Source organism: Salmo salar, chromosome 02, assembly GCF_965601325.2.
Source record: "Salmo salar chromosome 02, fSalSal1, whole genome shotgun sequence".
Classification (NCBI taxonomy): Eukaryota; Metazoa; Chordata; class Actinopteri; order Salmoniformes; family Salmonidae; genus Salmo; species Salmo salar.
Window position 1 is genome coordinate 23,053,714 of NC_138292.1, and position 12,717 is coordinate 23,066,430.

At 43.8% G+C, this 12,717-nt stretch overlaps 2 protein-coding genes across 9 annotated transcripts in view; both read right to left on the minus strand.

Annotated features, from left to right (window-relative positions):
* ptpn6 (protein tyrosine phosphatase non-receptor type 6) overlaps positions 1 to 5,689 on the minus strand; it is a 31,046-nt gene extending 25,357 nt beyond the window's left edge. Inside the window, exons 1-2 of one of the 5 annotated variants that reach the window (XM_045695855.2) lie at positions 1,090 to 1,222; positions 576 to 597 (exon numbers count right to left, since the gene is read on the minus strand). In XM_045695855.2, coding sequence (XP_045551811.2) covers positions 576 to 583 — 8 coding nt within the window. In that variant the 5' untranslated portion in view covers positions 584 to 597; positions 1,090 to 1,222. Of the gene's footprint in view, positions 1 to 575; positions 601 to 1,028; positions 1,223 to 5,195 lie in introns of those variants that run through there. The other 4 variants (XM_045695854.2, XM_045695853.2, NM_001140450.1 and 1 more) reach the window with 4 other exon arrangements.
* Positions 5,690 to 6,201: 512 nt separating this feature from the next.
* Positions 6,202 to 12,717, minus strand: part of LOC106576265 (ATP-dependent chromatin remodeler CHD4) — a 50,504-nt gene continuing 43,988 nt past the window's right edge. For all 4 annotated transcript variants that reach the window (XM_082960958.1, XM_082960961.1, XM_082960955.1 and 1 more), the window contains 2 exons: positions 9,362 to 9,557; positions 6,202 to 7,663 (listed from right to left, as the gene is read on the minus strand). In XM_082960958.1, coding sequence (XP_082817084.1) covers positions 7,461 to 7,663; positions 9,362 to 9,557 — 399 coding nt within the window. In that variant the 3' untranslated portion in view covers positions 6,202 to 7,460. The remainder of the gene's footprint in view (positions 7,664 to 9,361; positions 9,558 to 12,717) is intronic.

Consider the following 12,717-nt stretch of genomic DNA (forward strand, 5'->3'; position numbering starts at 1 on the left):
AGAACTAGCATAACATTTGAATGGTAAAGCCTGACTAAGGCCTAAGAGACGACAAACAGACCACCTACCCACAAACCCACCTCACCACAAAGCACCAATTTTGAGGTAGGACTGATAATGCTTTCTAAACTAAAGGGAATGATTTATGATTGTAAATGTACAATCTATTATCTTTCTTTCGACAATCTCTCACTAACAAGTGGACCATCATTTTGATACCTGTTGCCGAGTTTCAGTGTAGTTGTAGCTACACATGGCATGGTAAAGCTATTGCTAGACTAAGAGTAGGATGCTAAGGTCGAATCAATCAGAATTGTGCAACATTTCAAGAATTTGAGAAACTACTGCAAAATAACTGGGAATTCCTACAGAGTTTAAAAACAAAACGTTACGCATGAACCACAAACACACAAGACAGCAGAAAAGTCTAAAGAACAAAGTATTGATGGTAAAGAAACAAGTAAAACTAGAGAACAAGTAAAGGAAAGAGAGAAGTTGACATCACGCGTTAGGCAGATCCAGTCCACGGTTGAGCAACTGAGTGTAAGAGTCTTGAGAGGGGGAGCTCTACTCACCGAACCATTTTCACCTTCACTTCTTCTGGGCCCAAAGAAAAGGAGACAGGATAGTGAGGGTACACTTACAGGCACAACCTCAAGGCTAGCAAATGATGATACATGGTAATGTAACAAATTCTGTACATAATTGACGCATCTTCATGCCCTTTCTAAATCTGCAAATCTTGCCAGTTATTAAGTAACTACAAATGTACTTCTAAAAATCATGTTTTACTTCCATTATCATCCCTTTCTCTCTCTCTCTTTCTCTCCTCCACACATTAGTTTGCTGTATTTCTTCCTCCATTTCTCTCATTCAACATCACATACGCAAAGACCACCCCTCTAAACAACCTGTCTTCTCTTCCTCTTTTACTACCACACTAATCTGTTCATCAAATCCTCCTTCCTCCCTTACCCTGAACCTTTCTCGATATATCTCACGTTAGGTAGATAAGTAAACAATCTTACTATTCTCAGCTCCTTCTGAAAACAAGCGACACTCTTGCTGACAGGCTCGTGTATGTCTTACCCTCCGTCCCCACCTTCTTTTTCTCTCTGTCGTTCTGTGACACTCTCTCGCTCCTTCCTTCCTTTTTGTGGCTCTTTTCACAAAACAGTGAAAGCAAGAGACAGACAGGAACCAAACAAGCTGACAGGCCGGAATCTCTTACAAATAGAGATACTTTATAAATGTCACCGCAATAAAAACGCTTCATTTTCATCTTTAAAATTAAACTAGAATTCTTTCTCTCTCCTTGCCTCAATCTAATGTCTCATCTCTCTCTCTCTCTCTCTCTATCCCTTCAGAAGGATCATAGAACCACTAGTGTTTTGCAAACAGACACAGTCCAGTGAGATTACTCTGAATATGTCACACCAAACACTGTTCCTCAATGAGATAATGAACTAGAGAGAGAGAGAGAAAGAGAGAGAGAGAGAGAGAAAGAGAGAGAGAGAGAGCACCTTTAAAAAGTAATCTAAGGAATTGCACATCTGCACACCACCACTATCAGGAATGAAAAACACACTAGCCCCTCCAGTATATACTGGTTAAACTAATCATACATTTTTCTCTGTCCTTCTCATTCTCTCTCTCTTTCCTTCTAACCCACCTGTCCTCCACTCCTCCCCTCTTCTGTCTGAGTGTCTGTTCTCTTCTTTCAGCTGTGTGTGTGCACGTGTGTGTGTACGTGTGTGTATGTCTAACCTTTTGTGTGCCATTTGTGTTTGATGCACAAAGGTCATGCTCGCATTACACTTCCTTATTTTCAGAGTGCAACCTTTCCCCCGTGTGCTGCTTTCAAACCATTTACAAATGTGAGGTCATGACAACAAACTCACAAACTAACAATAAATAACATACACATAACTACAGTCAGGATAGCAACTACACAACACTGTTCATGTGAGCAGCAATACAAGACATGTGAGCATGCTACAAGAAGAGGTGGGCTACATGTATACTAAAGGCTTGTCCACAGAAGTCTGTTAGAGCTTGAAACTGAAACTACTCTTCCCACAATGCAACAGCCAGCTGGTGTGGCTACGGAAGCAGCATAGCAACAAAGCAGTGCTGTATAAGTTTACAGCTTGATGTTACAGTGTGACTGCCTGTTCAAGTTAGTGTTACAAATTTCAATACAACCAACATGCAAAGCAGCAGGGAGTAGGTGAGAGGTGCGATTTAAAGCTCCTGATCTGTAGTGGCTGGGGCCGAGAGCACCATGTTTCTTGTGTGCAGCATATGTCTGAATGCCTTTTTGTGTGTGGTGTGAGTTATATATAATATGCATTATCAAATAATACCACATCAAGGTTAAATACATTTGTTTTTGGACAGAGCCCCACCAAGGGGAGAAGACCTGGAGGAAGTGAGAGACAGAGACAGAACCACTTTCCTAGGGTTTGGGGGGACTGATTAAATCTGAGACGTAGGAGCTGAGAGAGGAACGTCGGAACCCCATTGTGTTTTTCACACTGTAAAATCTACGATCTGAACACTAGAGGTGGAGGCTGATGAACCTGTGAAGTTTGTTACACAGGAAGACAGCTGTGAAATTCTCCATCTTTCTCTCTGCTTTTCAGGCTCTGATGATACATGTACAGAGCTGAGAGCTGATGGTGAGAATGGCTTTTCCCTGTTCAGTCATGTTGCTGTTGTGTATCATTTCTAACACCCAAAAGTGATGACCACCTTCCACAAAGATTCACACACACTGACTAACACACACATACAAGTGATGACATGCCTTCATCCAGTAACTCCTTCAGGGTATGTACACACTCTCACACACACTGACTAACACACATACACTCGTGTGTATTTCTCACACCCAAAGTCCAAGTGATGATGATTTGCCTTCAATGAAAGAACACACTCTCACACTGACTAATAGCGATGGGGGAAAACATTGATACAGTTACATATTGGGATATTATTTTAGACGATATATCGTATCATTTTGACAATATTGCAATACTATTTTTGTTATAGTAGGCTGTACTTGCACCAAAACTCCATTATTTTCCTTTCATATCTTGTTCTCTATCTTCTTTTTAAATAAGGAGCCAATTTGTTTTAAGCACATTTATTTCCATGACTGATCAAAACTTGTTTTCTCATGACTCTCTCTTGTCCTCCTGCAGCAGACATATGGTGAGCAGTATGTTTGGAAAATCTAATCGCAATAAAATCACAGTATCGAATCGCAATACATATAGAATCGCAATACATATAGAATCATGAGAATCGTAATACATATAGAATCATGAGAATCGTAATACATATAGAATCATGAGAATCGCAATACATATAGAATCATGAGAATCGCAATACATATAGAATCATGAGAATCGTAATACATATAGAATCATGAGAATCATAATACATATAGAATCATGAGAATCGTAATACATATAGAATCATGAGAATCGTAATACATATAGAATCATGAGAATCGCAATACATATAGAATCATGAGAATCGCAATACATATAGAATCATGAGAATCGTAAGAACCGCAATACTAATCGTACCGGCACCTAAGTATTATGATAATATCGTTTCATAATACTACAGGACAACACATTCCACAGGGATGCTGGGCCATGTTGACTCCAATGCTTCCCACAGTTGTGTCAAGTTGGCTGGATGTCCTTTGGGTGGTGGACCATTCTTGATACACACAGGAAACTGTTGAGTGTGAAAAACCCAGGAGCATGCAGTTCTTGACACAAACCGGTGCACCTGGCACCTACTACCATCCCCCGTTCTTAAAAGGGACTTAAATATTTTGCCATGCCCATTGACCCTCTGAATGGCACACATGCACAATCCATGTCTCAATTGTCTCAAGGCTTGAAAATCCTTCTTTAACCGGTCTTCTCCCCGTCATCTACACTGATTGAAGTGGACATTAATAAGGAATTTTGCTTTCTGGTCAGTCTATGGCATGGAAGGAGTTCCTAATGTTTTGGACACTCAGTGTATATTGAACTGTATTTTTGTCATGTGTGGGAAAAGTGGTTGCTTTGGTCCTCTGAAGGGAGGGGTGGGGGACATAGGAGGTTGGTGGCACCTTAATTGGGGAGGACAGGCTCGTGGTAATGGCTGCAGCAGAATGGGTGGAATGGTATCAACAACAAACACCTGGTTTCCAACACATCCGTCCCAGCCATCATTATGAGCTGTCCTCCCCTCAGCAGCCTGGTGGGGGATGGGTTTGAAATAAACACTAATACATGACACCAAAGTAAGAGCCCTGTCTGACAGTAACTATCGTCAAAACAAGAATCTTCACTTTGACTTGCAAATCGGATTTCTCTTGCCTGGACATTTAACAGTGAGATTTAAATGTATGTAAATACACTGAGTATACAAAAGCTTTCTGTGACAGACTGACCAGGTGAATCCAGGTGAAGCTATGATCCCTTATTGATGTCACCTGTTAAATCCACTTCAATCAGTGTAGATGAAGGGGAGAAGACAGGATAAAGAAAGGTTTTTAAGCCTTGAGACATGGACTGTGTATGTATGCCATTCAGAGGGTGAATGACAAGACAAAAGATTGAAGTGCCTTTGAACTCGGTATGGTAGTAGGTGCCAGGCGCACCGGTTTGTGTCAAGAACTGCAACGCTGCTGGGTTTTTCACATTCAACAGTTTCCTGTGTGTATCAAAAATGGTCCACCACCCAAAAGCAAATCCATCCAACTTGATACAACTGTGGGAGGTCAACATGGGCCAACATCCCTGTAGAACGCTTTCGACACCTTCTAGAGTCCAATTGAGGCTTTCTGAGGGCAAAAGCGGGTGCAACTCAAAAATAGGAAAGTGTACACTCAAATGATCAGCCAATGAGAACATAATGATTAGTTCTCCCATGTATGATTTTAAATACATACATTACAGAAGACTAGTGTACATACACAAGCATGCGAGCGAGCACGCACGCCACACACGCACGCACAGACGTTTGTACTGCAGGTGTTAGAACAGTGGTTAACACCAGGAATTGCAGACACACAAACATACTGGTTAGTGAAACAAAACGCCTGCAGCAGTTTGAGTTGGGCTCTCTTCCCCTTTCACACCTGTGAGCTTCACATGTTAACTGTGTCTATAGATAGTACTTACCCACAAGACATTGAATGGACTTTTGCTCAGGTGTTCTAGACAGCAGTCCAATCTCATAGATCCAGTCTTTACAACAGAACGGAGATGAGCTAGAGGTTAGTGCAGTGTGGTCTGTCCACTGTGTCCAGTTAACTAGTCCAGCTGCTTCTCTCTTCTGTCCCTCTATCTACCTCTTCTTTCTCACTCATTTCCTCCCCGTCTCTCCCTGCCCCCCCCCTCTACAATTCCTATGACTGCCCTTGCTCTATCCCTCCGTCCCTTGCTCTATCTATCCCTCCATCCCTCTCTCTCCATCCCTCCGTCCCTGTCTCTGTCCTGATAAGTTATCAGCAGGCTCTATTACAACGCAGTATTTTGTCCCACCCTGTAATTTCCCCCAATTTTCTTAACTGTACCTCTCTCTGTCTGGGAAAGCAAGTCTGTTTCTGTCTCTCTCTTCTTCTCTCCCTCTAACTGTCCGCCCGACTCCCTCTGTCCACTTGTTCTCCTTCCCTCTCCTGCAAAAGGAAATGAGCTTTCACCTTTCCCCGTCACACATTTTCAGCCACACTCCCTCCTCTTCCCGTACCTGTGTTCTATGGTTTTATTACTTTATAGATGCAGTTAAATCAGATGATGCCCTTCCACAGACCTTGTAGGTCAAATTATGACGCGTACCATTGGTCATTTAAGCAATAAGGCCCGAGGAGGTGTGGTATATGGCCAATATACCACGGCTAAGGGCTGTTAAGCACGACGAAACGTGGAGTGCCTGGACACAACCCTTAGCCGTGGTATATTGGTCATATACCACAAACCCCTGAGGTGCCTCATTGCTATTATAAACTGGTTACCAATGTAATTAGTGCAGTAAAAATACATGTTTTGTCATACCCGTGGTATACGGTCTCATATACCACAGCTGTCAGCCAATCAGCATTCAGGGCTCGACCCCACCCAGATTATAATACAATGTAATGTGTCCAGGTAATAATGCCCTCACATAATAAAGGGCAAAGAAACAAGCTTCACAAACTGTTACCCTTTTTATTGGAGTTCTCAGAAGAAACTGTAACGATAAAAACAACAAGCTGGTACCCATAATAATATTCCAAAATGTAAAAGAACATAACATTAGACTAAGACGTTTAATTAATTTAGAGATTGCCATCATTCTCAATGCAGCCCCGTGTGTCTACACTAGTGGAGCTATTGCATGTCCTTATTTGGGCAAAAAGGGGGCGAGGCCTCTGGGAACATTTGTGATGCAATCGTTCAGGAATGTAGAGCTGCAGGACGGGGCGTGGCCGAGGAGTGGGGAGAGCCAATAACAGGCTAGTGTTATGGACCACCTGAGTGTACAGGTGAAGGGAGCAGTGAAGAGGGGGAAGGGGCAGGAGTGTAACAGAACCAATAATATTCTACTAAAGCATCCTCATCAGTTGATAGTTATTAACAGTCTCTCTGTGGGAAGTATAGAGCAGTCTGCCCACCTACACACACACACACACACACACACACACACACACACACACACACACACACACACACACACACACACACACACACACACACACACACACACACACACACACACACACACACACACACACACACACACACACACACACACACACACACACACACACACACACGCGCATACAGACACAAACACACACACATACACACAAACACTGAGAAGAGGTACACACCCAGAAATGGAATGGGCAGAACAGACATAGTACTAAATTCCACATTATTTCATATTTACCCAATTGAAATTGTACATGTTGCATATCGAATTGAATTCTGCACACCCATAGAACGACGAGTCCACATATTATAGAACCTTTACTTGGAGTGGATAAGTCCATTTGACCCATTGTAATTCTATGGGACAGAGCCAGGTACAAGGCTGTCTATTTTAGAGAGGCTTGGGGAAAGATACAGTGAAAACAACCTCTGTGTGAAGGTTAGACACATAACAAACAGACACAGAGACAGTGCTGCAGTTCATTAGGTAGATACTGTAGAGAAGGTGTGAGTTCCCAGTGGAGAACAGACTGTGTTCCTCCAGGTGTCTTTGGGGGAAGGGGAAGCAGAACATGTGTAGTCTGCTGTGTGTCCAGAGAAGAGGTGTTGGTGGGTAGAGACCTTACTCTACTGTCCAGAGTGTGAGTTTTGATTTGGGGACAGGAGAGGTGCAGAGCGGGGGTGAGATGAGGGTCACTCTCCGATTCCAAAACACGGGTGGGAGAACGCCTAGGGGAGGACTGGCGGAATTGGTCAGCGTGGCACCTGCATCTGCTGCGTGGTCTGTGATTGGCTCTGGCCGGTGACCTCGGACCCGCGGCTGGCCAATCGGCTGAGGATATTCCTCTCCGACATCTGCAGCCTCACAGCGACGGGTGGTATACGGGCGATGGTTGCCGGGAGACGGGTGACGTCGGCCTTCATGTCGCTCAGAAGCTCCTCAAGCTGTTTGAGAACTGAAGGAGAGAGACAGAGTTACCACCACCAAAGTCCAACTGACAGAGTTTAGGAAACAATGAAGAGAGGGAGAGAAATAAGAAAAATAGATGATGGAAGTGGGTAAGAACAGCAGAGACAGAAAAGACAATGAGAAAGAAAGAGGGCGAGTCTGTGTGTGTAGCCTACTGTCATGAGGTTGCCCTGTTGGTGAGGTTTATGACCCCCATGAATACATTTCCCCCTTTTCTCTCTCTACTCTACAGAATGGACTCTTGGAAAGCCCTTTGTTAACATAGAGAGTATGGTAACATCAAAAGGTTGGCAACGGAACATATTTCAGTAATCCAATCAGTTGAAAGTATCCGTTGGTACTTAAAGAATATGATGTCAGATCAGTTGTGGTCTGAGACATTATGACTAATGACAGGACGACATAAACTGTATCGTGGAAAGTCTACACATCCTAGTTATCAGATTCACATGGAATTGTTGTGCAATTTAAATGTTTAAATGTGAAAAGATGAAATTTAATTTTAGTTTTTAAAATGAGAGAATCTTTTCATAAGTAAAATATGCTCAATCAGTGGCCACGCCCACGTGAATAGGCATTGGTTGGAAATGATGAACCAACCTCTTTTCTACATTTCTATAAGAGCACCCGTGACCCAATTCACGGCGAACTAAGCCAACCTCAGCGTGAGCTCTGGTTGCGAATGCTTGAACGACTACTACCTAACGAAATGAACATTGTGTCCCGATGACGTGAGGACTGATGTCCATACGTTTGGAAGGGTGATTTTCAACGTGGAGGTGACGATCGCCACGCTGGAACGATGAATGTGACTACACCAGCCAGAATATAGCATGAGCTTATAGTATGGCAACTTGGTATGAACTTTGAACTCTTATTCACTAAAGAAGTGATACATCCTAGACGTCGAGTTATCAGCAGCAGCTGTAAACGTGCGTGGCCTAGGAAAGGATGAACAATCTCTTCAGAACGACAGGGTACTACAACGTATCTGTCCAGAAATATTCTTCAAAGGACAAGGGAGATCTCTGCTGGGCAACCCAGCCTTCCATCTTCAACCAATCTATCGAAGCGCAGCTAAGAGTAAATATATTTCTTGCATTTTCTTTTTCCGAATGGACGGTTATTTAAAATGCATAAGATTCTGTATTTACGATAGCATAGCTTCATAAGGTCCGATAGAGACCTAATCCTTTTGTTCCTCAGTCTTCCCGGGCTTTCATTCAAGCCCAACCCCCTTTCTTTGTGTAACCAGCCATCCTATCGGTTTTGTCCACTAGGGACGTTTTCTTTCAGGACATAATTAGTCATCAATGTATGATCCATCCTGTGTATATGGAATTGTGTGATTATTTAGTAAATAAATAATTAAACCAAATTTTGTATTGCTGATTCAACTTGATAGCCAGGGTTCGTGAAGATAACAAAGAATTTTACGACATTCAGATGAGACTGAATAAGGTGACGATTAATAATTGACTGCTATTGATATAAAAGATTACCAGGTCTTTAAGAGTTTATTCGGAAGACAACAGCTCTATAAACATTCTTCCGTGGTGCCCCGACTTCCTAGTTAATTACAATTATATGATTAGTTTAATCAGGTAATATTAATGACAGAGAATTTATTTGATAAACTAGCACGTCATATATCACTTAATCCATAGTAAAAACACAACACTACCTTTGTGCAGTACTGCGTTGGCAGGCTTGTTCCCTGACATGGACTCCTTGCTGAGGTGTTGGTGGGACTCAGCCAGACACTCCACCTCACTGAAGCGGGTGTTGAGGGCCATGGAGGGGTGGGCCGGGTCCTCAGACATGTTCAGGTAGGCTGCCCTGCGAAGCTGCTCCTCAATCACCAACGCCTGCTCCAACAACTAGAGACAGAGAGAGAGAGAGAGAGAGGGGGAGTACAGAGATGAGAGAGGGATATGAGGAGAGAGAGGCAGAGAGAGAGAAGGAAGGAATATGACAGGAGGAGAGAGGGAAGAGGTAGAGAGAGTGATTAACAGAAAGGAAGAGACAGTGGGAGAGAGGAAAGAGGTAAACAGAATGATTAACAGAAAGGAAGAGACAGTGGGAGAGAGGAAAGAGGTAGAGAGAGTGATTAACCTGTTGGGGCTAGGGGGCAGTATTTGCACGGCCGGATAAAAAAACGTACCAGATTTAATCTGGTTACTACTCCTGCCCAGAAACTAGAATATGCATATAATTAGTAGATTTGGATAGAAAACACTCTAAAGTTTCTAAAACTGTTTGAATGGTGTCTGTGAGTATAACAGAACTCATATGGCAGGCCAAAACCTGAGAAGATTCCATACAGGAAGTGCCCTGTCTGACAATTTGTTGTCATTCTGTTGCATCTCTATCGAAAATACAGCATCTGTGCTGTAACGTGACACTTTCTAAGGCTCCCATTGGCTCTCTAAAGCCGCCAGAAAGTGTAATGGGGTGTCTGCTGTCTCAGGAGAATTTGTGAGTGTTCAGCCTGGGGACAGTGACACTGGAGATGCGCGTTCATGAGAATTCTCCATTTTTTTCTTTCAGCCTTTGAATGAATACAACGTCGCCCGGTTGGAATATTATCGCTATTTTACGAGAAAAATAGCATAAAAAATGATTTTAAACAGCGTTTGACATGCTTCTAATACGGTAATGGAATATTTTGAATTTTTTTGTCACGAAATGCACTCGCGCATCACCCTTCGGATAGTGACCTGAACGCACGAACAAACCCCCCCCCCTCGGCCCCTAGCTGTGCTCTGGACACCATATGTGAACTGATTGCCCCCCATCTATCTTCAGAGCTCGTGCTACTAGGTGACCTAAACTGGGACACCCCAGCCATCCTACAATCCAATCTCACACAAATTATTAATGAACCCACCAGGTACAAAGCCGCAAACACTGGCACCCTCATAGATATCATCCTAACCAACGTGCCCTCTAAATTCACCTCTGCTGTTTTCAACCAAGATCTCAGCGATCACTGACTCATTGCCTGCACCCGTAATGGGTCAGCGGTCAAACGACCTCCACTCATCACTGTCAAACGCTCCCTGAAACATTTCAACGAGCAAGCCTTTCTAATCGACCTGGCCCTGGTATCCTGGAAGGATATTGACCTCATCCCGTCAGTAGAGGATGCCTGGTTATTTTTTTGAAATGCCTTCCTCACCATCTTAAATAAGCATGCCCTTTTCAAGAAATTTAGAACCAGGAACAGATATAGCCCTTGGTTCTCCCCAGACCTGACTGCCCTTAACCAACACAAAAATATCGTGTGGCGTTCGGCATTAGCATCGAACTGCCCCCGCGATATGCAACTTTTCAGGGAAGTTAGAAACCAATACACACAGGCAGTTAGAAACGCCAAGGCTAGCTTTTTCAAACAGAAATTTGCTTCCTGCAACTCAAACTCTAAAAAGTTCTGGGACATTGTAAAGTCCATGGAGAATAAGAACACCTCCTCCCAACTGCCCACTGCACTGAGGATAGGAAACTCTGTCACCACCGATAAGCCCACTATAATTGAGAATTTCAATAAGCATTTTTCTACGGCTGGCCATGCTTTCCACCTAACTACCCCTACTGCATTCAACAGCACTGCACCCCCCACAGCTACTCGCCCAAGCCTCCCCCATTTCTCCTTCTCCCAAATACATTCAGCTGATGTTCTGAAAGAGCTGCAAAATCTGGACCCCTACAAATCAGCTGGGCTTGACAATCTGGACCCTCTCTTTCTAAAATTATCTGCCGAAATTATTGCAACCCCTATTACTAGCCTGTTCAACCTCTCTTTCGTGTCGTCTGAGATTCCAATAGATTGGAAAGCAGCTGCTGTCATCCCCCTCTTCAAAGGAGGTGACACTCTTGACCCAAATTGCTACAGACCTATATCCATCCCACCCTGCCTTTCTAAGGTCTTCGAAAGCCAAGTCAACAAACAGATTACCGACCATTTCGAATCCCACCGCACCCTCTCCGCTATGCAATCTGGTTTCAGAGCTGGTCATGGGTGCACCTCAGCCACGCTCAAGGTCCTAAACGACATCGTAACCGCCATCGATAAGAAAAAAATACTGTGCTGCCATATTCATTGACCTGGCCAAAGCTTTTGACTCTGTTAATCACCACATCCTCATCGGCAGACTCAGTAGCCTTGGTTTCTCAAACGATTGCGTCGCCTGGTTCACCAACTACTTCTCTGACAGAGTTCAGTGTGTCAAATCGGAGGGCCTGTTGTCCGGACCTCTGGCAGTCTCTATGGGGGTACCACAGGGTTCAAGTTCTTGGGCCAACTCTTTTCTCTGTATACATCAATGATGTCGCTCTTGCTGCTGGTGAATCTCTGATCCACCTCTACGCAGACGACACCATTCTGTATACTTCTGGCCCTTCTTTGGACACTGTGTTAACAACCCTCCAGACGAGCTTCAATGCCATTCAACTCTCCTTCCGTGGTCTCCAACTGCTCCTAAACACAAGTAAAACTAAATGCATGCTCTTCAACCGATCGCTGCCTGCACCTGCCCGCCTGTCCAGCATCACTTCTCTGGACGGTTCTGACTTAGAATTTGTGGACAACTACAAATACCTAGGTGTCTGGTTAGACTGTAAACTCTCCTTCCAGACTCACATCAATCATCTCCAATCCAAAATTAAATCTAGAATTGGCTTCCTATTTCGCAACAAAGCATCCTTCACTCATGCTGCCAAACATACCCTCGTAAAACTGACCATCCTACCAATCCTCGACTTCGGGAATGTAATTTACAAAATAGCCTCCAATACCCTACTCAACAAGCTGGATGCAGTCTATCACAGTGCCATCCGTTTTGTCACCAAAGCCCCATATACTACCCACCACTGCGACCTGTACGCTCTCGTTGGCTGGCCTTCGCTTCATAATCGTCGCCAAACACATTGGCTCCAGGTCATCTACAAGACCCTACTAGGTAAAGTCCCCCCTTATCTCCGCTCACTGGTCACCATAGCAGCACCCACCTGTAGCACGCGCTCCAGCAAGTACATCTC